Source organism: Patagioenas fasciata, chromosome 26, assembly GCF_037038585.1.
Source record: "Patagioenas fasciata isolate bPatFas1 chromosome 26, bPatFas1.hap1, whole genome shotgun sequence".
Classification (NCBI taxonomy): Eukaryota; Metazoa; Chordata; class Aves; order Columbiformes; family Columbidae; genus Patagioenas; species Patagioenas fasciata.
The window spans coordinates 5290538-5315085 of record NC_092545.1 but is presented as its reverse complement, the minus strand read 5'-3'; the positions used below and the strand labels follow the sequence as shown (position 1 = coordinate 5315085).

Sequence of the window (24548 nt, the reverse complement as noted above, 5' to 3'; positions counted from 1 at the left end):
ACCAGTTTGGGACTTAGGAAAACTGCTTCTTCCAGTGTGTGCTCTGCTCCAGACCTCCTGTGTGAGAGCAGGAGGGTTTGCTCCTTGAGCACGTTACTTGCAAAGGGGGAATACAAGAGAATTTATACCCGCACAGGAGTGTTGTAATGAGGAATGTGTTGGAGACACCATTCAGATTGACAGTAGGATTCAGAATGATTGCCTGATAGAAACGGGTAAGTTTCAGCTCAAAAGCAGAGTTGTGTGACCTTGGATTTACACAGAGACTGTTGAACTGCCATAGTATGTGAGAATTAAGCATCTGAGTATTCAAGCGGGTGGCTCAGTGAAACTAATTTGACTTAACATAGACTGTGTAAATAATGAGAAAACATGAATTCTTCTATTTCCCTTTCCCTCCCAAGATCTCGACTGAATCTGGCAGGAACAGGCCATGCTGCTATATATTCAGGAATTCTCATCAAATCTGATGCTGCCAACACTCGGAGTCTGTGGAATATTTATGAAGGGGAACTGTGGCTCTAGAATCCTGTCATTTGGTATTGACAGGAAAATCTGGCGTTGTAAATATTAGCGGTTCAGGGGGCCTGGCCTTCTGCCTCTGGAAAAGCTGCTATAGAATTAAATGAGTTTAACCCACAAACTGTGCTGTCATCTGCTGATCACTTTATTAAGTAAAACTAGAGAGAAAAGCTCTGGGACGGAGCCCATTTATATAGTGTTCACTAGGACACTAAGGCACGTCTGTCCAAGACTTTGCATTGCAGAGAGCTCGGAGATGCAAACCAGAACACCCACCCTCCCTTCTCCCCCTAGTTAAGGGTTATATTCATGCTTAAGATCATTGTGAAGTACAGAAAGAGCTGGTTTTTATAGCTGATCTGCAGTGTCCAGCACAGGAACTGGACAGACTGATTTTATGTGGCTCTTCACTGAGCTGCTTGGGAGCTGGGAAGCCAGAGGGAACCAAAGCCTGGCTGTACGTCCTGCAGTTTTACGTGTAATGGAGTTTAATATTCACTGTGCACCAACGTGTGCTCCCTTCAGCGCAGGGAGAAATACTGAGCTGCTTGATGGTGGAGAATTGATCTCTAAAAGAGCTCAGTGACTTTAATTACATGTGTAAGTGACAATCTGGTCTGTAAAGCAACAAACTAATACATAGAAGGACCATCATATTCATGTCCTGGACTTACCCATATTCGGGTGGCCTCATGATTTGAATGAAGAGCAAAGAAGGACACACATGGCACTGGAAGGAACTGGAAAAACATCTCTCAAGCCCCAAATGCAAGAGATTTGCTCTGTAAAGCCTGAAATAGGTTTGTTTCACAGCCCTGAAGAGCTGGATGGCACTAGCACTCCTGACTTGCACCAAGAATTCAATCTTTTTATCTTCTTGGAAAGACTTTTTTGTCCCCCTCCCGAATTTGTTCACAGAACTGCTAGTCAAGTGCACCAGTTTTTCAGCCTGGTGCCTTCCCTTCTTAGTTAATAGGCTAAGGTCGTTAAAAACAGTTTACTATTGGTGCTCTAGTTGGTAAGGTCTCACAGAAAACCGAATGTATCACAGGAGCACAGTGTATTTAGGCACAGCTTAGTTGGCGCTGTGGTTTCACTCTTGCGTTTCACCTGAACGCAGCTTTTCTGGAGCGTGTCAATGCCTTTGTGACGGGTCTGATTATCTGATACACGTGCAGCATCCTTGCTGACTTCTAAAGGCTTTCTTTACTCCTTGTTTCAACCAGGGCATGTCAGGAAAAGCACAGAGGCCAAAGAGTCTTCAATTAGGAGACAACAGACTGACTTTGCTCCAGGGCTCCTCGCTCCAGCAGTCCGCACCTCGCAGCCCGCCGCCCATCACTCCCAAAACGCCACGAACCCAAAGTGAGTTTTATTGGAGAGCAATTGCCGCGTCCTTCAGGGCAGTATGTGCGGTAGTAGGAGTTACTGTGTATTTGCTAGAGAGGGGGAACTGCTCTGAAGTAGCTCATAGAAAGTGACTCTGGGCTGTTAATGTTTGTAGACATTTTTGGCAGGTAACAGAATTTGGCAGCGTTACCAAAGATCGTACTTGCGACTTACGTATCACTTGTTAAAATAAGTGTATCAGATGAATTCCAGAGAAGAGTTTTTATCTTTATCAGTTCCTTTCCTGTATTGACTTGCGGGAAGGGATGTTAAACCTCAGGGTGAGCAGCACATGCAATCAAGGTAAATGCTTGGAAATGCCTCAGGTCAGGTGGTGACAGCACATACTAGAGGAATATGCCCTGTGAATTCACTGCATGGAACTGCATCGGTCCAGCATTGGATTCCTCATCAGCCCTATGGCTAAATTGCCTGGGCAAGCCTTGAAGGCTTTGTTAATTGATGAACAGTAACTGCCATCACGTGACAGAAGGTTTTAGAAGTTGCTCTGCAGCTTGGAAACTCAGGTAATAGATGTCACACCTGAAAGAGACGGAATTTATCTTGAAGAATTAGCAAAATTAGTAACTCGTGCAGTTACATTCCTTGCGTATCCAATAAGCTCTGTAGTTAATTCTGGAGCAGCAGATGAACATGGCTAAGGTAGAAATACAACTGTAGTGTCAGCGCTGATGTCTTCCTTGCCATTGCATTTCTCACTCTGGTGAACCCTTTTTAAAGGAACAAATGTTCATATGTAGGCCCTGACTGTCCTTCCTCTTACCTGGATATAAATTCAGAATCTGGGGTAGATAATGAACTGAACGAGCATAGAGCTATTGAGAGAGGATTAGGACCAAAAAACACACGTCGGGTGGGGAAACAACCAGAAACACAAACAAATGCAGGAATACTAAATGAAGAAGGGTCTGTGCAAGGAATGTGAAACCTCACTCTCGTACTCAGCAAGCAGTTCTAATTGACACTCGTAGCAGGGCAGCTTCCCAAGAATCCTTCTGAAGTTTGGGTGCTTATCTACTCCATCAACTGGAGTTAAAATCAAAGTGAATTCTCAGGTTGAGGCCCAGGCTGAAAGGAAACCCCAGTGCACGTTGCAGATGTGCTAATGGATTCCATTTTCTGTTCTCTCAGGCATGCGTTTTTCACATAAGCTTAGATTCAGTTGCTGAAGATGGAGCTCTTCTGGGCATTCTGAACTTCAGGGAGACACAACTGTGATTCTGCTCTGACATATCCATCCAGGCTGAGCTGCTAAAGCAGAGAACTCTTAGCAGATTGGAAGCACAAGACGTTAAATGAATCTCCCTTGAAATTCTACATAGTCAACCCAATTTCCTGTTGCTTTCCCTTCTATTTTAATGCCGTTTCTTACTGTTGTTGCTTCTAGGTTTTCCCTCCTTGCAAGCCGATGGGTTGGCAGCTGGTAGCTTACATAGCACCCCCCCGCCGCCTCCGCCCAAAAGCAAACCCTACGAGAACAGCAACGCGTGGAACTCGGTGGAGGTGAGGAAATGAGAGCTGACGTGGGCTCAGAAAGCAGCTTTGAGAAAGGGACACCGGTGGAATTTTCCAGACCGCTTCTAGGGTGGCGCAACTTGAAATGTGTCTCATCATTTTAGTGGTTCGCTCCATGAAACCACCAAAGAATAAGAGAAGTGTTTTGCTTCCAGAGAAGGCTATCAAATTATCAAATGAAGTCGTCCCCCCCTTTATTTTTTTCAAGTGGGAGTTGTGTTGGCCTTGGTCGGGCAAACTGTGTGTGGGGTGGGAAGATATCTGGAAAACAGACAAGCACAATGATTGCAAGGTTTCCAAAACACGATCAGTGTAAAGCAACACGGTAATCCGGTCCTGAAAAAGAAGGGAAAAAATCCACACGTTTTCAGAAATTATAAACGTTGGTTTCCTTCTAGGAACTTCAGACTGTCACTTTCATGCTGTTTCACTAGTGTTTCTCTTACACTATGGGATTCCAAACAGCTTGCAGGTACTTAGTGTGCAAATACTCTGGTTGTTGTGTACCTCAGCTGGGTGTTCCTGCTCCATGGGGGATTGCACTGGATGAGCTTTCCAGGTCCCTTCCAACCCCTCACATTCTGGGGTTCTGTGAATCATTTCGTCTGCCCAGGTGTGGGTGCTTCTGATGTGAGACTGCAACTGCTGCCAATGCACAGGACAGAAAACATCCTTTTGTAACAGGGAAAGGGATGGATATCTTCCCCAGTCCAGTTTGCAAAGGGGATTTATGGAGTACTTCAGTGAGATGAGCTGGAATTTGACCAAAAAGAATGTAAAGAATGACCGCACTTAAAATATGTTACAGGAAGACAACAGAACAGCTGATCGCTTGATTCTGTTAGAGATACGACACTTGAAGCGTGGAATAAATGGGAGGTTTTGTGCTTTGCCCTTGGTTTGGTCAGAGTTGTGCAGTATAGCTGCTATAGGTGGCGGGCACGGTGGCGATGGGCCAGCTCTAGGGATGCTGTGGGAGTCACTGCTTCAAGAGGATTAATGAAAGAGCCTCCTTCCCTTGAGTCTTGTAAGAAAACTAATTACTAACATGTCCTGGCTTGCAGCATTGACCTTGGCTTGCGGCCAAGTGAAGAGGATTGGAAGGGCTATAAAGAGAGATTGTAAAAGTAGTTTCTGAAGGGTTTTGTTGCTCTGTTGTTGTCAAGCTGACTCTCTCCTTCACTTAAAAGAGTCCTGAAATGCTGGCGGTTTTGGGGAAGCAAGTGGTGAGCCACACAATGTCCTTGTTCATCTGGCCTTTCGCATCTCATTTGTTCTGGGATGACCCTGAAAACAAACAGAGAACCCACTGGTGCAATTTTCTGCAAGAATAAAACATCCTACACCCCCGTGCTGGGCAGGAAGGTTGCGATTGCTTTAGTAGAACTGCACTTGCTGCCGGTTTGTTGTTAGTTGTATCGTTCTGATTTGGAAGCATTTTACATCCTTTTGACCCCTACTTGGTGCCACTCACCAAGAGGAAAACAGTTGAGTTTTGAAACTTTGAGGGAAATGGGTTTGTTGCCATTTTACTGATAAACAAAAGGTGGGACAGAGGGACAAATGGCTCTGACTGCAAGTCAGGATGCAGGTCACAAACAACTAAAGTAGATCTGCATCTAAAGTGTATTCTAGCAATTAAAACATGTCTGTTATCCCTTGGGGATCTGTCCTTGTTGCCCCATCAACTGCACGTAGCACTGAGAGACCGAATTCAAAGGTTTTGTCCTGAAGAAAACATCAAGTAGTGCGGGAGCTTTTGGATTTCTTGCTTGGCAAAGCAAAATGTCTTAACTTGCCGGTAATGCTTTCTTTTTCTGTGTGTTTTCGTTTGATCTGCTCAGGTTGCTCCACCACTACCCAGCAGACGTGAAGCCAAACCTCCCCCTCCGCCCCCGAAAACCAGGAAATCCAGCGTAGTCTCTTCAGAGCAGGGACTGCAGTGAGGATCAGCGCTGCGGGGGTCGCAGCCGGTGCCTGGACTGAAGCCGCCGCTTCCTTTGCACCGACGTGCTGAGCCTCCCTGACCCTAGAGACTGGTGGTCTCACCTGCCATTCCATTCCCTCCCCTTGGAGTTTTCATTGGGAACTACCAAAAGGAACTGATATTTTGACTGTATTCCCAACCTCTGGTTTACTTTCTGGTACTGAAACACTAATCACGTAGCAGGAGAAGTCGCCCTACTGGAATTCTTGTCTATTTTAGTCTTGTCTATCCAGAGTTTTTTCCACTGTTGCAATTTCAGCAGCTTGTTCCTAGCGTAGAGCTGTCGTTTGTAAGTGATTTACCTCACTGTTTGAAACAAGGTAAGCCACACCAGGATGAGATGTCCTACAGTGTTTTCACATGAATCCCTTACAGTTTTACAGCTGTGCTTCTGCACCGATCGCTCCTCCTGCCCCACTTTGCTTGAAGCGAAGCAGATCGCAGCCATTCCTAAATTGTCAAGTGTTGGCTCCTGAGACATCAGGTGCCGGTGTGTGATGTGCAGCCTCCTAAGATTCGTGATTGCAGGCAGAGACCTGAGCATCGTTAGCAGAACAAGTCGTCTTTTTTCCCTGCTAGTCATCATATATATTTAAGATGAAGTGCAGATGTTGTGCCTCATACCATTTCTGCTTGACGAGCGGCAGGTGCTCACTCCCAATGGAGAGTTTAGGTTCACCAGTGCTTTGTCATAATTTCACTGTTGGTTCTGGTTTTAACACTGGAGAGCGGTTGATATTCCTCCCTGAATTGTGTTACCTGCTTGGTTTGTCCTTGCATCCAGGGCTTGGTACAATATTTCACCTTCGTGCTTTTTAGTGGGGTGGAAAAAGTTGCTTCTCTCCTGTGAATACTTGAGTAGAGGCTGCGTTGATACCAACACTTTACTGGTACCAGCGACTTGGAGAGGGTGGAAAACTCATTATACATCCTGACCTCAGGAACAAAGTCTCATCGTTACCGTGACCTTTAGTTTGGCTGGGCAAATTCACACAAATGTAGTTATTTCTCATCCTCTTTTTTCTCCCTGCAGCCATTTGTGGCCGTACTTGCACTTTGTTTTATAGCCTCCCTCCATCTATTAATAGATTTTTAACAGCCACCAGACTTCAAGGAGCCATTTAGACTTGGGATGCAAGTGGAAGACCTGACAATTAACCATCTGCTTTCCTGTGGCTTGGATTACTCCAGCCCTCCACAGTGTAACTCGCCTTTTTATCAAATACATGGCTTGTGTTGGTGCTGTTATTTTTCACTGATATTTTCCAGAGAAAATACTCATTCTGTTTTACTGTGGAACTTGGGCGACGTGGGAGTTCGCTTGCAAAGTTCAGATTCAAACTTTTGAAAAGTTCGGAGTTTTTTAAAACTCATCGTAAAGAGGGACCAGCTGAGGAAGTTGGATCCAAGTTTATTTCTGAAATGATACAAAGCTTTGGCTGCTCGGTTAGAGCTTGTGGCCTGTTTATTTATCATCAGCGTTGATGAAGAGTCTGTCGTGGGCTCTGTCTTCCAGGAAATAATTTTGCTTGTTACCTATAATTGTCATTTAGCTTCTGATGATCTGGTACAACACACTAAAAAATGCTGCTGAGGACGTTGCTCACAGTAGTAAATACAAATACTGTTGGTTTTTTGCAGGCCACGACACCATTATTCTGCTCACGTGACTTAAATGGCTTTCATTACTTTACTGCAAAAATGATCATGTTTTTGCTTGGGTTTTTTGTTCTGTTCAGCCTGAACTAGTCCTTTCTTTTGCTCCTGCACCTTCCTTTGCCTTCAGTGTGACTCCCAAAGAAACCTGCAGGAGCCGGATCTGCTTTGCTGCTCCGGAGCAGCTTGCTTTCCACAAAGGGTCACATTGGATTCACATCACAAAGGAGGTTGGAGGCGTTTTGGAAGCTGCAGTCACATCACATCCATCCCTGGTTGTGTTTGCTGTAGTGTACACACAACCATCTTCTGGGCCGTTTCCTTCTCAGGGGAAATCTCTGAAACCTTCGTGGACGTGTCAGCTCCACACGATGTTCTTGGACGTGGATGCCGCTTGACTTGAAAACCACAAGGGTTTTCTTGTCTTTCATTTTCTGTCCACTTCTTCCTCTTCTTGCAGCCGTTGTCTTCCTTCTGCTGCACACACCAACCAAAGGATCCTCTGAAACTCTTCACTTGAACGAGAACTTTCTGTCTTTGGTGAGAATTTTGCTGTAGGCAGAACAGCAGGATGTGGTCTGAATTGGAGAGCAGGACGTGCTAACACCACCTATTGTGAATTCAGTGCCTTTCCCCGCTCTACATCTGCCTGTTCCCTCGTTCTTAGGTGCATTTCCTTTCAGAGCAGCTTTGCTTTTCACTCCTTTGGTAAGTCAGGAGACTCTGCTGGAATCCCAGGTGATGCTTTGTGTGTAGTTGGTAACAAACTACCTGTCACCTTCAGGTATTTTGGTTCCAAGTGATTATTTTAGTCAAATTTCCCTACCTTTTTGATCTGCTTTCATAACTTAAGCTCATAGATGGACCTTGTACATGCAAAAGTTGGTTGTTTTTCTTCCTGGAGGAGGGAACTGTGCCCTACAAATCTGACCACAGGAAGAATTTTTCAGCTGATCTTTAATGACCCTTTGCACAACGCTCTTTAACTTGGGGAGACTTGGTTCCGACTGCCGTTCTTGCAGTTTTATAGGCTGGATTTATGAACAGAGTACTTAGCATGCAAGTGGTTAATTATCCTCTCCCCTCCTTTCCTTCCTTGGATCACGCAGCTGCCAACATTAGGAATATATATGAACAGTTGCTATGCCAGAAAAGGGGTCAGAACTGGGAGATTTTTTCTTTCTTAGCATTATTTTAGTTCTAGAGTCCAAAGTGCTGTAAACTCTCCCCACTTCTTGCCTTTTGGCACTCACAAATAGGCATTCAGTTTTCTTAAATGCATTACTGACTGGTTATGTTCTTAGCTGATATAAGTCAGCACAGTTTGCTTAGAGGTATAAGATGGAATTTCTGTGCTGTGCCTAAATGATTTAGGCCTTTGTGCCAGTTTTAGGAAAAAACATTGTCTTCTAAGTGTCAGATTTTTAAAGGCACTTGGGCGTTTCAGTGTGTGAATAAACATGGGGCCTGAGTGATTTTAATCAAGTGGAATTAAGTGCCCACACTCTTATGAGAAATCCCACCAGGCCCCTCATTCGTTTTTAGTGTTCTGCTTTTAGCTACAGACCTGACTTAAGTTCTGAGACTTAATTTTCAGAGACAATTTAAGGTCTCACTGCTTTGTTTTCGAAGTGAGGGTCATCGTTCCGTGTTAATTAGGTGCTGTTGGAAATGTATCCTAATGGCTTTTGAACTGGAGGGCTATAAATGAGCAGAACTGTCCATAATGATGATGTCTCTGTGTACCAGAAATGAAAGCAAACAGCAGTTTCTGCCCAGCTCGTGGTTTTGAATAAAACAAATCTCAAAACTACACATCCAGTCTGCAGAGAAGACAAAACCTAATCCTATTTCATAGCCATGTTGTTCAAAGCCAGTTTTAAATTTCAAGTCTTAGAGGATTTTGGTGTTTTTTTTTTTATTTGTAGAAATATGCTCGACACTTGTTTTCTGGAGCTTTTAATTAAAATTTGTCATGCTGTGATAAATTCCTTTAAAAATGTTGCAGGCTCTAATCCACAGCAGGGGAAGAGAGGAGCAGACAGCTTTCCATTTCAGTGGATTATTGGATTAGGAAAGGACACCGATTCCAGGGAGAGCAGCTCTGTGATCTGCAGTGGCACAAAACACCGTCATGTGTATGCAGGACCTGCATCAATAACCTTCCCACTGTGCAGCCCAGTGTCTGCTCCACAGATGAACAGTGAGTTAGACTTGTAGTGGGAATGGCTCAGATTCTCTCTCCTTATTTATTTTTATAATTGTAAATGGAAATAATAAGTTTAAGACGTCTCTAATTTAACTGTAGGGTTCTTTTAATAGTGAAAACATTCCTGACTTGCTGCTGCTACCTTCTTTCACTTATTTCTTTTGATTAAAAGCTTCTCTACCTTATTTACTGTTGCAGACCAAATGTTCTAGTGGACCGGGGCGAATTTGTGTGGTTTTTAGCTGGAGGTGTAAGTCCTCAGCAGCTCTGAAATCCAGCCCCAGCATGCATGCTATTAATCGGTGTCATTTTTGGTGTTTTAAAGGTTCCGTGACATGGTAGAGCTTGGGAGACGTTTGTCTTGAATTCAGGAGAATCTCGATGTTGTGTAACGTGGTTTTGTGAGTGTTTCGAGCTCCTGGATGTGATGGTTTAGTTACAAACCCCAGCTCTGCAGACTGCAAACACCTTCTTTTTTCTCTTTCTTTTAGTCCTCTGCAACTGAATCAGCCAAAAATGCAGCTTTTATAGTGGCTCTGAAGAAAGAGCAGGAGTTAAGCTTTGGAAAGGGAGTCTGCATCTCTCTGGGTAAATGCCATATGATTCACTAAGTCTGTAAAGCAAAGGTGTATAAATTTTCGTGGTCTTTTTTTTTTTTTAATGTATTAACTATTGTAAAGTTTGTAAATACCTTTTTAAAATAAATGTAGTTTTTATGGGTGAACCGGTAAAACACGAGCATATAAAAGTCTTTGATACATGAACTACTGGAGTGCAAGTGGAGTGACACCCGAACAGTAAGTTTATTAGTGGTTTTAAACAAAGTCGTATCGAGTTTTATCCAGAGAGCTGTGAGGTCAGACGGCGCCTCTGTCCAGGTGTTGTCTGTACAATTGAATCAAAAGCTTTTAAGCCACATTTTTCATTGCAGGACACAGCAGACCCAGCGCTGCTGAGTCCCTGTCGCTTTTACATATAAGCTAATAATCTACACAATTATCTTCTGCTACTTAAATGCGACTTCAGAGCAGTTATTCACATAACGCAATCTAAGCAGAGGAATTGATTTTAACGTAGCTTGGAAATTCTGTTCTTGGTCTGTTGTTCCACTTGGCTTCGTGGGTTCAAATCTTCCGTCTGGCTTCTCCCTCGATCAGACTTCCCTGTAAACACACATCATATACTTTATTTTAAAGAGAAGAAATAACTTTGCTGATGGAGTTTTAAAGCCTGCTCAGACGCTAAAATACTCATATTGCGGTCTCCGCTGGAAGGAGGATTAGAATGACACAAATCTGACCCGACACGATCTCCCTGCCACCTGCCCGTGGATGTGATCGCGGGGTGTAATGTCACCAACACTCCGTGGATGTGATCGCAGGGTGTAATGTCACCAACACTCCGTGGATGTGATCGCAGGGTGTAATGTCACCAACACTCCGTGGATGTGATCGCAGGGTGTAATGTCACCAACACTCCTAATGGCCCTTTTCATCCCAAAGTGCGTGCCCAGCGCTGCATCTGTTGGCGGCTCCGGCCCGGCAGCTGCTGAATGCAGAATGCACGTGAAACCACAGCTTCAACCACGTTTCGCATGGAAACCGTGTTCCTGTGTCACATCCTGCTGGATCTGGTCTCCTGTTCGAATGGTCATTTATGGTGTTACCTCTGAGCTGAAAGCCTGAGGTGTTTTGGATAGATGTGCTGTCTGAATATGTCATTTCTTTCCCCTTTTGTATCTCGTGGTTTTGTTTGTGCTCACTACCAGCTTCTCCAGGAAATGATGAAGATAATGGGAGGTTTTTCCACAGGGTGGACCATTTGCAGACACCTCCCCTTTCATTGCACGGTATTCCCGTTCAACTGCAGGAACTTTTTACATTGAAAGAGCATCTGCAAAAGTATTAATTTGCTTTCAATATCATTAAGTGGCTAGAAATAAGAAGGCCATGTAGTTTGGACTATGCTACAGGAATAAGACCTGCAAACAAAGGGTTTGATGCAGAAGTTTTTACACGTATGTGCAAGATTACCAGCAGTTTCTGAGCAAACCTAAGAATCCAACCTAAGAAGCCCTGCAACTCTGCAATAAAAGACCAAATTGCCCTCAACTCATTTCAAATATCCTGGTAATTACTGTGGTATCTTTTCCTGCCTAACATACTCTCTTGCAATTAAAAGCCTAAGCATATTAAGCTCATATTAAGCTGCTGTTCATAGTGCAGGGAGTGTTACTGGAAGCCGGAGTCATGGACAAAGATCCCATTTGATGTTCAGTACAAATATGATTAAAGATAACCTAAAAAATTGGAGTTTAGGTAGTTTCTCTACAAAAATCCAATGGAAGTCAGACTCTCACCTGTCTGTGTTCCTGTTACCGAGTTTATGAGCTGTTTTCAGGCCAGGTTCCTCAGTGAAAAGCGAGAATATTTACTTGAAACTTTATGGTTTGGCTTCACAAATGAAGTGGAGATTTGAGTGTTTCAACTTTGAACACAGCGCAGACGCTTCCCAGAAAGCGGTGACCATCTGGCCTGATCAAGGTGTCGCTATATTAATTAAAGAGCACGTTTTTGCTGGAGAGCATCCTTTGTGTGGCAGTTAGCGTGTGTGTCGAGTCTCTGCTGTCATTGCATTAGAGCATCTAATGGAAAATACATTTCCCAGGCTGGGGACCTTGGGAGCAGCATCTTCCATATGGCTCCATCCTTCCGCTGGCAAAGCGCCTTTGAAGTTGAGCATCTGTGAGCGCTGCAGAGATTTGTATTCCAGTAGAATGTGTTTGACTTTATTTTGGTTTTAATTTACTGAGTAATGACATCGCTACAGCCGGAGCATCAAGAATAATGTAGTCCTGGCCTAAGACGAGCTCTGAGGTACTTAAATAAGGGCAGAGCCGGTATTGCCATGCAAACTCAACTTACATGCCCCCTCCTGCTCTTCCAGCACCTTTTTTCTCTGCTCTCCGTGTGCTTCCCCAGCCTGGACTGATCTCTGATTTCCCCATAGTGATAAAAGGATGGATGTGTCACTTACCACGGCTTCCTTCAGCTCCCCCAGCCTGGAATGCTGCGTTGAGCCTGGGCATTCGCTCTTCTGCACTTCCCCCAACTTTTCCATTTCACGTGCGATCTGCATTGGGAAGCGATACAGCCACCATGAAAAGACATTTTTCTGCTAAAGCCCCTTTACCCAAGTTACAGATGAAACTGCTCCACTGCACTATTTAAATCCACCTCCTTCCCAGGTTCTAACACGAGGTTGTCAAATGTCATCTTACCCTCATGCCAATTACTGCTTTAAAAATACATATGTCCATACAGATGTGTGTGTGTCTGGGGGGGAAAGAGCCAGAGACGTGCATAAACCCTAAAGCCAGTGTCACTCTTTCCTTGCTAAAACAACAGGCTTGTTTTCCCCTCCAGAACCCACCTCTTGAAGCGATTCCAGCAGGTTCTCCGCGTTCCTCTTCCCTCCCGGTTGCAGCCCGTACGACCAGTGCTGAGCCGAGCAGGTTTCCATGGACAGGATGAACAGGAGGACGCCCACGAAGATCTTCCTGGACTTCTCCATCCTGCGGGAGAGCAAAACATCCTTCTGGTCACGACGGCATCGCAGGTCTGTTTGTATCTTATAAAACTATGACAGTGTTATAATTCTGGATCTCCAGTTGTGCGTTGTGCCTGTGTGAGCCACAGCTGGATTTGGAGCCTCTCAAAGTGTGGATTCGCTCATTAAAAAGAGATTTAACATCTCAAAAACTTGGATGAAGATCTGAATTAGGGGTTTTGAACACCCTTTTGGAGTTTTAGGGAATGTCTGGACCTCAAAGGTTCCATCCAAGTCCCTGTTGATATGTGATAGATGTGTTCATTTTAGCCAGTTTTTGTTCTAATGCCCTAGCTCTTTAAAAAGTGCTATTTGCAGTCTCTCTTAATGCAGGTTTCTTCTACTACAAGCATCTGTAAGCATGGAATACATGACAATGGAATATGATGTGTTGTTGAAGCACATTACCTGCTGGCCAGGAGAGGTTCCAGAGTAACCCCAGCTCTTCTCTGTTTGAAAATCGTGCTCGTCATCTCCCTTTTATAGACCGTCCCCCCCACCAAACCTTTCACAGCAGGTGACTTGAGCTGATTCTATCTCACAGGCTGCAATTTCGGTCTTAAAATCGTTTAAATGCAGCAGAAGTAAAGCGCATAATTGGAACCCCCCTGGCGTGGCTATTAAATTCAGCTGTTTTCTCTAGGAGCCGTAAAAGTAACAGCCTTGCTTTAAAGAGGCTGTAAATCCGACGTTCGGATCCAGCTGACGGCTGGAAAATGCACAATCTTTTCTTTCAGTGGCTTCTAATTTTGAAGTAAAAGTTCTTGGGCTTGAATTCAGCTGCATCTCTATCTCTGTATCTCAGGTGTGAAGGAAACAGCCCTTGGGGGCATAAACGAGCACAGAGCGTTTCGCTCGTTCCTTTGAAAGTCCTTTCCTTGATATTCTTTGCTTTATAAAATGCAGAGTTGAACTGATCAAAGGGACTGGCACATTAGTTTTCAATGTGCTTCGTTGTCATGATGGAGCCTCATGAATAGGACCCTGCGATTATTTTGGATTTTATAGATATTTATATTGTGCATATGCATGTTCTGCATTCTTGAGAACGTACATGCTGCAGTTTAATAAAGGAGTTGATAGCATGCAGGACTTCAGTCATTTTGTAATTTTTTCCTCCATCTGGCAGCTATTTTGACTTCCTATGCTCTCTTTTGTGTGCAATTGAATATATCATGTTTAGTGTTCTCCAAACATCCTCTCTTCCTGCTCCCATGACCCTTTGGAGATTAATGGATTAAAAGTAATTTAATAAGTAAATAATTTAAGGAGGATTTAGTGACTCCAGCAAAGAGTAATTCTTCCTGTTCTAATGCTCCTCCTACTCACGGCAGGAGTAGCCAACATTTAACTTGCTTGATAAACTGATCAAGCTGTGAAAATAAATCGTTTCAGTGGGAGAAATATGAGCTTGGCGTAGGCACATCGCTGCAGAAGGGAGATTTTCCTGTAACACCATCTTAGGGCTCCTTTCTTTGCTGATGAGCATAGCAGAAATTAAGGTTATTTAAAGGTAAATAGTGATTTTGTTCACCCCGAGGGATGACGTTTAAAGAGAGAAGGGGGCTTGCATAGCCAATAATTGCACCTTTTCCTAAGCCAGTGTTTTAAGCTAGGTTTAACAAATCTACCCTCAATATCTCACACCAACTCTGTTTACCCACAGGCTGGATCAGCTCGAAGCTGGAACGAACAGCACATCGGGAGGGACCCGCTCCACGTCTTCTCTGGAACCCAAGGCCACGGTCGTAAGTCACATAAAGGAGCTGGGAGGTTAAAAACCAGCTTACGGCGGGTTTGTTTGCCCACAAGTACTTTTAGTGCCCCGTGTAACACAAACCACCAAACTACTCTGATTTTTGGCAGAGTCCGAACGAAGTGTGATCCAAGGGCTGGGAGGTGCCAGCTTTGTGCTCTCAAAAAATCAAAGCGTGAGGCTGGGTTTTCATCCTGTGACCTCTCTTTACTCTTCAGACACTGCAGTGTGGTTGATAGAGACTTTTCAGAGGAGCTCCCAGACCTTTCGGCGCACTGGTTTGGGGAGAGAAATGCTGATGCCTGCTGGTGCTGTGAAGTACCTACAGGAGCCAGGGACTGGTTGGGAAAACCTGGGTTTGGGGGTTCCCATTCCAAGAATCAAGACCTCTCTCTTATCAGACACTCCGGAAAGGCGTATCCTACCCCGTTGGGTCTCTTCGGCTCTCCAGACAGCATTCCTACCCCAAAGAAGGGACCTGGAGGTGAGAAACGGAAGAAAGAACTGGATTTATTTCCAGTTTTGTTCTCGGGGTGCTCTACAGCACTTATTTGGTGTATTGGTATCATCACAGAGTTAATTAGACTGAACCAGGAGCACTTTTCCAGACCAAAGCTGTTTTCTTCCAGAAGTGCTTTAGCGTTTCCTTAGTAAGACGGAGCTGCTTGTGCTGTGCAATGACACGCTCTAATGTGGAAAGCGTTTTAAATAGCACACATACCTATGTAAATTGTGGCTCATGACTTCTGACTCCAACTATTTTATTAAGCCAATACGAAGGGTGGAGACGAAGAAAAGCCCAGAAGTGCTCCAGATGCACGACAAGACAAAATACATGTGAAATTTCCCAGACTCCAGTGGAAAGCTTGCAGCGCTCCCCACAACACAAGGTAACACTCACTTGTTCTAGCAGGGAAGCTTTGCGCTTCAAAGCGAAAATTCTTTGGCTTTCTGCTGTAGCACAGATTGCCTGTGCAGAAGGGCACCTAAAACTCAGTCTTTCCATAAAGTACGTACTCAAGTGTGGTTAAATCCTAGTCTACAAGAACTAGTCCATTTGAGAAAGCACTGGCTACACACAAATCCAGGCTAAGGTGACAGTCAGGCTCTTACAAAGAGCAAACCCAACTTTAGCTACAGTGTTTTTAAGTCTCTATACAAGGAGCTATCAAAGTTAAAAGTTGTGTTCTCTTGTTGTCCTTCCCATTAAAGATTGAGATTTCTTTTTAATTAAGACAGCCAAGACACTTTAATATTTCACACTTTTATTAATGCAATTTAAATTAGGCCGGAACCTGCAATTTCCGAATAGGCCACTTTGGGCTATTCGTACAGCTTTGTCATAGCAAAAGAGGTACCTTAAATTCATCTGTGAATGGATGATGCCACATGCTGTGATTATTCAAAACATAGTGCTTCAGTGGAAGTTCAAATATAGTTTATACACAGTGATTATGAAAATAGATATTTCTTCCATACAATATTTTACTTCTGCCAGCTACAAAATATGATAAAGAAAAATAATTCATTTATTTCTCTAGCCCTACGAATCTTCTACTGCAACACATACATCACTCTCAATGAAAGCGATGAGGTGGGAGCAAGACTCCAAAACCACACTGCAATATCTCCCTTGAACCTAGAGGTGTATTCACCGTGTTGTCCCAGGGCCAGATAAGAGGCCTGGGAATCTGGAGGAGATCAAATCCCGATCCTGAACCAGATGGCTTTGGGATTTTGAGTCCCAGAAGTTCATGTCATATGCCTGAGTCAACACAACTTGAAAACAAGGGAGAATCTGCCATTCCCCCAATGAAATCACACACTGGTCCTGATCTCATCTTTCTAGGCTGATGGCAAAGCAGCATTTTCATAACAACCATGGAGACAACAAAACCATTCAGAGGACAAGAAATCTGCACTGAAATGAAAAACCAACCCGCTGAAGTGAGGGTGGAACTCAAACGCCTGCTAACAACACTGTCACCTTCCGTAAGCTTTAGGATACACTGGTTCTTAACTTCCAGTAACAGCTGCACTTCCTTAGATTCAAGCTTAGTTTTAACTTTGGGGTGTTTTAAGTAAGCATCTGAGGTAAGAGTTCTTGATGCACCTTTTTTGTTTTTGGTATTAGGTTTGTGTGCTTTTTGATTGTGTGTAAAATGAATGTTGTGTTAGATGACAGCTAGATCAGTACTACAACGGAAACAGCCTATTAAACAAAGCACACCACTTCACGAGATGCTGTGCGGCCTCTGCTCTGCAGAAGTCGCAGAGTTCCCGATTTACTCACACATAAAGCAGTTGTGGAAAGGGCACTTTGCCCTATGAAAGATGTTTTTGCAGCCGCTTCAAGCAGGCGTGAAGTGGGACACTTGAGATCTGGCCGGTAAGGGATTATGCCCACGCTTTCAAGAATTCCATATTTGCATAGTATTTTTGAGGGGAAATGGGCCATTTGTTCCCACACTGGATGACTGAGCATGTTCTCTGGCCCCAGGGCTTAGCTCTGCTTTGGTGACAGTATTTTGTATTTTCCTATGTACATTTAATTCCCCACAAAGAATGAAAAATCTCCAGCTCCTCTAGGACGTCTGAAAGCACAAGAATTTCTCTTACCGGCTCTGATTGATAGTGCAATTGCAGACTCATTTGGAAAGGATTAAACAAGACATCCAATTTCTGAACGGGGATGTTTTAGAACTAAATCGGCTGTGTGGGCAGATCCCTTCAGTGGAAGCCGCTTCCCCTGCACATTATAGAAGACGATAAAGCTGTTCTATACCTGCATTCAAACTACTACAAGGCAATAAATTACCTATGATGACAGTTAACTCCTGTTTTCACCCCAGAAGAGTACCTGAAAACATCCTGTGGACAACGTCTAAACCACATCTCATTTAATACATTGTGCATGAATGACGAAACTAACTGTAAATACACTAGTCTAACTGTAAACCTGAACGTTGTTGCTACTATCCATGAATAACATTTTCTATTCATATTGCAGCTACAGATTTAATAAATAGAATTGCATATATTGTGCTTTATAAATTAACACGCATTCCGAAGTGAGGCAATGCTAAACAATGAAGCTATTTAACCCTCCCGCCCCAAACCGGCCGCACGCTCTGGTTGTAGAACCAGCCCCACTCCTCACTCTGTTCACAAAGGCAGAAACAGCGCCTGTTTCTACCTCTTAAATCTCCCTCCCCTAAAAGTGATCAAAGAAGAGTTTACGTAGGCACTACTGCAAATGTAAGTTGTCTAATAACCATTACTTCTAACTGAATAAGGGGAGGAGGTGAAGAACGTCACAAGAAATGTTTTCATTCCTTCCTCTTCGGCGTATTTTCTTCCCTATCTGACGCTCTGAGACATGTGCAAAGGTGTCAGCATCTCTTCGAAGATGGCTCCTTTTACGTTCGATCCCCTCAGGTTAGCTTCTTGGAGATCGCAACCTGATAGATCACAATTCTAAATGGCAAAAAGAAAACAAACGTTACTTGAATATAGCCAGAACTCAGTTCTAAACTTCACCTTAACTACCTTTACACAGAAACCACATTTACTTCCATAAATGTCAGTGTAAACTTGTAGTCTATCACTCCAATTTAGTTTTAGTTCCTTCTTGTAAGGGAGTAGGGTTTTTTTACAGTAACATCTGGATTTCTTTTTAAGTTGTTAGACTTACACTCTTCATATCAAATTATCTTCCAGGCTTTACTAATGCTTGCTGAACAAAGCCAGAAAGAAGCTGCCTCTTGCAGTCTCACCAGAGGTTACTCTGAACTCTTCTCTAGTATTTGAGGATGAAACAGCCAAGTCCACAGCTTGAAGAGGAGCTAGTTTGTCTAATTCATAGAGACAGCAGTGTACCACGTGCCACCAGTCAGGTAAGATGCCATCATTACTCTACAAATCACATCCCAGGATCAAAAACACCCCCCAGACCCAGGCAACTGCATGTTTCTTCAGTGGTGGCCTGATCTCACCCCAAGAGTTCAGTGTAGCACATGTCCGTGCATCACTTTTGAGATGGTACGAGCCATTCCTGCGGCTTTGAGGTGCTGGCAAATCCGAATTAGAATGAAATGTGATTCCTTAGATCATCCATAGCTCACTAGGACTGAAAAAGATCAGCGCGCTCTGTCTAGTTTGAGGCTGGTGAACTCAGCCAAAAACCAGCAATCCTCAACATTTCATCAGTTGACTAGTTAGGATATAAAAAGGATCATAACTCACTTCCAAATCAGTTCCTGCCAAAGTTGCTCCTCTAAGGTTACAGTTTTTTAGTTTTGCGTTTTTCAGCGTTGCCACTCTGAGATTAATTCCTGTCATTTGGCTGCCTTCCATGTCAACGCCTTTCAGGTTAGCGCCTAAAACACACACATAGTTGTTTTACACGGAAAAACAGTCAGAAACACCGTAGCTCCAGCAGGATGCTTCCTCAGAGCTGTGTCAAGGTAGAACTTGGAATCTTATGTTCACACAGTCCGGTATCTGCGGCCTCTTCTCATGAAAACGTGGGTTGTACAAACCACGGCTAAATCTTTCACATGCACCTAACAGGCAAAAGCTTCTTACCTTCCAAATTAGCTTTAAGGCCTGATGGGTCTTCAAAATTGCAGCCTTTGAGAGACGCTCCTTCTGCGTTGGAACACAGCATCTTCACCCCTTGGAGATTTGCACACTGAGAGAGAGACAGGGCATGACAGTCAGAAAAGTGCCAAGATGAACGATACCAAAAGTGATCAGAGCATGCTTTTCATTTCTGTTTTGGAAGTGAATCCTATACAAGCACACCAGCCTTGTCTAAGATTGCTGTGCTGTTTCTTTATCACCAGGAAGGCAGATGATTCTCACCCACTGCCCTTTTCTTCTTTAAGATAGCTTCAAAAAGCTTTTGAAGTGGTCTAACTAGAACAATCACTGGAAATATTGAAGAACTGCACGTTTTACGCTTATCTGCTTGTTCCAGTTCCTCTTCTGTTAAAACAGCTAAAGGACAGCCCAGACTTTCCAGGACGTGACCATTCTTACATCGAGCACTGATCCGGAGAGGTCGGCTCTTTCGAGATTCGCACAGCACAGGTTGGCGTGCGCGAGGTTGCAGCGGCTCAGGTTTGCCATCTTGAAATTAATGTATCGAAGATCCAGACGTGAAAGATCTGCTCCGCTGAAATTGAGACCCTAAAAACAAAATAAACCCCCAAAAGTTACAGACGGCATAGCTTTGAACACAAAACAGTTAAGGGAATTATGTATGTGTACATGTGTATATAAATATACACAGGGCTATAGATATCGACACGCAAGACCATGCATTCTACTGCTTAAGGCTAATGAAATGTAAATGCAAAGCTATCAAGCATTGTAGAATGCACTAGCATAACCAAGGACACTTAAATGAGCTTAAATTATTCATCCAGGAGACTTTGAACCTAACGAATGAAAGCAGCCCAAACAGTGCACTTGAATTTCATGTTAAGGTCTCTCTGCTGCAGCTTGGGATCAAAACCCATTTAAAAATGAGTTGGAATTTCACGTTGTCACACGATGCTGCAGGATATTTCGCCCCCAGACACTACAGATCAAGACAAAGTTTGCATTTTTGCACCTGACATCGCAGCTCAGACTTGGTTGGGGTGGCCAGTAGGAACCGGACAAACTCCTTTCGTGATATAGGAGAATGATCCTCAGCCGGCTGGGAGTTCTGCGGAGAGAGTGGTTTAACAGCTAACACGGATAGGACTCCGTTATTTATTGCCTGGAAGAACACAACTTGTGCAGTCGTGTCTTAGAGAAAACAAGTTACCTTAATAGCTACTTCTAGGTGTTCAATTAGTGAATCGATACCAAAAAACCTGGCTTCTTCCAAAACACCTATCGAAACAAAGAAATACTTGTGATTAACGGGGAGCTGTTAACGAGAGTGTGGAGCCACAGCAAGAACATACCGGCGAATTTGGGTTAATCCATCCTCCCTATTGGAGAAGCATCAATTCAATGGACTTTCCCTACTTGTTATAACTTCTAGACATTTTTGCTACGCTAACAAAGATGAACAGATCGCTTATTGAAGTTTAAGGAGTCTCTAAGAAATCCATGAAGTAATAAAACTGACAACCACATAAGTTATATTAGAGGTAACTGGACAGAAGGGGAGTTGAGCTTGCTTGCAGCTAAAGGGAAAAAATAACTCAAAAAGAGTATTTCCAATTCCAGCATTAGCTTGAAAATATCAAATTCTGAATTGTGGCCGGATATTAATCCAGTGCGGAGAATTCGTAATGCTCTCAAGATAAATAAGTTTAAACAGTATATCTTCATTAAACCAAGCATGTGGAAATGCAATGCTTGAGAATAAATTCACCAAAGAAAAATCTCAAACATTTAGATGAGCAAAGTCCCACCAGCTTTATCGTGTTTACCTGAGGGCAAAGTTCAGCTTCTAAAGAGTATTAATTTAGGAGCTGTCACACAGGTAATACCTACCCAGCAAATTAATGCCATCGTTTACAATGAGCTGTCCGTGACGCAAATAGTTCAAAATTGGCTCGAAATACTCCGGACTGCGGTCAATGAGGAATGCTCCTCTGTGATCTTGCTTATTGCCCCATGCATCTGTTTCCACAACATACACACCATTAAATGTCATATATTAACAAAAGAGCATTCGCTTCGGTTTCAGGCTGTTACTACAAAGGGGTACTGGGTTATGAAATACCCCACCCAAAAGGGCATTTTTTGGTGGAAAGGAAGGAAAAAAACAGGGGGAGGAGGGAAATCACCTTAAAACGAATTCACTGGTGCTATAAATAACATTTTATCGCGTACATAAGAATCATTGCTAGAATAAAAGCAGCGTTGAGATTTTCATCTCCTAAAGGCTGTTTCGTACAGTGTTTGCCCATCGCTTCTGTTGGCAAAACTGAGCAACAATAAGATGAAAACATAAAAATCAAACAACCAACCAAAAAAAGACCGCATGGTATTAACTATGGATGGAAGTTACATTTTCAGTTTGTGAGATAAGCGTTACATGGGCAGAACAACGACACGTCCTGCTTTGATGCTTTAATACTCTGGATATTTTAACGTATAAACAAGAGTCTCGACATGCTAGGGCTTTTTCCCTACTTCGCTATTTTTTCAGCTTAAAAAATAAAGTTTACTCCAATATACTGACCTTTATCTTTAAACATGTGGGCCAACATACTGTCAGGTTCTTTATTAACCAAAGTGCTCCTAGAAAACAAGGCAGCGCGATTTTATTTCACATGGAATGTTTTCCTCCAGAGCCAACCTTGCTGCTTGGGGTGTGTTTTCTGCCCTCGGTGAGCGATACCTGTTCCAACGGCTACAGCACTGAACTGATTTCATTTCATATAGTGGGATAACAATATACATTTCTGACCCGAGGTATTGTAAAGGTAATTTAAATACAAAGCACTCACTTAACTGAGATATTCCAATGATAAATCCAGGCCTCTTCAGGCTTTTTGAGCTTTACTTCATATGTAAACTGTTTAAGAATTAATCTGTTGCAAAATTGTGGTAGCAAATAGGAAATAGAAAGTCGCACAAGTCAAAGAACTCCTGCTCCATAGTAAGTTATTTTTCTTGTTCTTTTGCAAGAGCATCTGAAGCCTCTGAACTGAATGTACACTCACTACCAGCTGCTATAACCCCTGAAATCGAGTTGTTTAAGAACAAAACCAACTAGTTGCATTTGTACCGGGTAGTGGTGAAGTATCGGCCTCCAACGTTGAGTGTCAACCAATCCGTGTGTGACCCCGTTAGTTCTTCGTGAGGTCTCCCATCGCCCTGAGGATCTGCACAGATGAGAAAGACACAGTAATGATTAGAAAAACTGTGAATATTTCTGAATCCTCTGTATGGTAAGAGGAATCTTCTGAAAACACCAGGAAATAAAACTTAATGGAACCTCCTTCCATGAAGCACAAGGTTAAACGCAGGAATTACAGACTTACCAATGAATGGTTCCCCTTCGCAGACAAACAAAACATCGTCATCCCTGGAAGGGGCAGGGGAAGACGAAGAGAAAGAAAGATTAATTATAATCAGTAAGTGACAGTGGGAACCCTTCCTTATTAGTTCAGTAAATGATAAGAGGTTGCTATTAGTTAGAACTTTAGTATCTGATTTTTATCTTAATTTTGCAGATTCCAGTGGATTGTAATAGGAGTGACTTCACTAGAGATGTTGTCTGCATCAGCCAGGTAGGGATCACTTCCTACTTCTGTTTACTTTTACAAAATAGTCGCTTTCCTCCGCACTGTTGGAGTGGTCTGTGAAGCCAAGGCAATGCTCCAGTTTGTCTCCTTTTCAAAACAAACTCATCCAAGTGCCAGCCAGAACAGGGGGGTTTTCCTGGTACATGCACTGCGCTGTGAATCAGCACAGGGGGATGTTAAATGCATAAACTCCAGCTTGGATCAAGTCCTGATTCATCAAGACGGAAATGCTTTGAAGTTCAAAAGACAGTGTTATTTTACCTTGAGGCAGTAAAGCACCTTTGGGCACACTGGCTGGCAATGGCAAGATTGTTCTTAAGGAAATCACTGGTTATCGATTAAGGTCAGAGGATTAATAGCAAGTCTGTTAATCCGCTTCCGTGATTTTAGTTTTATTGGGTAAGCCTTACCTAATCAAAGCGATATCATCGATGAGTCCGCCTTTTCCATTGTAAACACTGGTCGCTTTTATTCCCAGCTTATTACTGGCCACAGAGAGCAGATCTGATAAAGTCCCATACACGGCCACAACCTGTGGAACAGAGAGGTGGCTGCAGGCACTGGGTTCATATCATTTCATATCATTTCTGCCATTTCAGACTTGGTCCCTGGGCTATCATTACCTTCTTTTCACTCTTGAAACATTACTACATGAGTTTAAACAAGCGAGCAGAGTTTAAACCATTGTGTTTTATTGGCTATCCCACAGAACGTGTACAACATTCGTCAGACCAGGCAGAGACTTGATAGCCCACAGGATTTAATGTATGTGCTCCCCACCGGTACAGGGACATGTCAGCAGGACCCGAATCGATCATCACAGAAGGGTTTGGGTTGAAGGGACCTTTTTAGGTCACTTAGTGCCACCCCTGCCATGAGCAGGGACATCTTCACCAGCTCAGGTTGCTCAGAGCCCCGTCCAGCCTGGCCTGGGATGTCTCCGGGGATGGTTCATCCACCACCTCTCTGGGCAACCTGGGCCAGGCTCTCACCACCCTCACGGCCAACAATTCCTTATATCTGACCTAAATCTCCCCTGCTTTAGTTTAAAACCATCACCCCTATCGCAACAGACCCTGCTCAAAACTCCATCCCCATCTTTATTGTAAGCACAGAAAGGCCGCAGTAAGGTCTCCTCGGATCTTCTCCAGGTGAACACTCCAAGCCCCAGCACAGCCGCTCCAGCCTCAGATCACCCCGGTGCCCCAATCGATGACAATAACCAAGGTGACTTGAAATCCAACAAGAAGTTTTCGCCCCTGGCGATCCCCCCCCGCAGACAGACCAACAGCCGCTGTTTGCCGCCGGGGACCCCCCCGCTCCGCCGGCAGCAGCCCCAGACCCGGCCCCCGCAGCCCCCGGGAGGCGGCCGAGCGCATCACCCCCCCATCCGCCACCGCCCCGGGAGTCCCCTCCCCGCAGGACCCCCCGCCCGCCGCTCACCTTCCCGTTCCGGGGGCTGCCGTTCACGAACAGCGTGACCCGCCTCATGCTGCGGCGGCCCCCGCTCCGAACCCGGAAGGCAGCGAGCGCTGACCGACACGCGCTCTGGCCAATGGTGGTGTTACCGCGCCTGGCTCGCTGGCCAATAAGAAGCGCGTTCCGTCGGAGTGGGCGGAGCGA

General features: G+C 44.0%; 3 protein-coding genes across 11 annotated transcripts in view; 1 reads left to right on the top strand and 2 right to left on the bottom strand.

The window, feature by feature from the left end:
- The window catches only part of DOCK5 (dedicator of cytokinesis 5), a 98854-nt gene extending 88822 nt beyond the window's left edge, over positions 1–10032 (top strand). For 7 of the 9 annotated variants that reach the window (XM_071799462.1, XM_071799461.1, XM_071799463.1 and 4 more), the window contains 3 exons: positions 1749–1887; positions 3320–3435; positions 5292–10032. In XM_071799462.1, the coding sequence (XP_071655563.1) occupies positions 1749–1887; positions 3320–3435; positions 5292–5393 (357 nt within the window). In that variant the 3' untranslated portion in view covers positions 5394–10032. The remainder of the gene's footprint in view (positions 1–1748; positions 1888–3319; positions 3436–5291) is intronic. The other 2 variants (XR_011735883.1, XR_011735884.1) reach the window with 2 other exon arrangements.
- On the bottom strand, positions 9912–13497 carry GNRH1 (gonadotropin releasing hormone 1). Its single transcript, XM_065856546.2, has 4 exons — positions 13317–13497; positions 12732–12873; positions 12336–12431; positions 9912–10462 (listed from the first exon to the last, which is right to left on the bottom strand). The coding sequence occupies exons 1-4, from the start codon at positions 13379–13381 to the stop codon at positions 10424–10426; spliced, it is 342 nt and encodes a 113-aa protein (XP_065712618.1). The 5' UTR covers positions 13382–13497; the 3' UTR covers positions 9912–10423.
- A 2415-nt stretch (positions 13498–15912) lies between these two features.
- KCTD9 (potassium channel tetramerization domain containing 9) lies at positions 15913–24469 on the bottom strand. Its single transcript, XM_065856700.2, has 12 exons — positions 24369–24469; positions 23336–23457; positions 22662–22705; positions 22406–22502; positions 21857–21915; positions 21163–21291; positions 20483–20550; positions 20285–20380; positions 19708–19857; positions 19252–19357; positions 18910–19043; positions 15913–18141 (listed from the first exon to the last, which is right to left on the bottom strand). Exons 1-12 carry the CDS (start codon positions 24414–24416, stop codon positions 18025–18027), a joined length of 1170 nt encoding a protein of 389 aa, XP_065712772.1. The 5' UTR covers positions 24417–24469; the 3' UTR covers positions 15913–18024.
- Between the last annotated feature and the right edge of the window lie 79 nt (positions 24470–24548).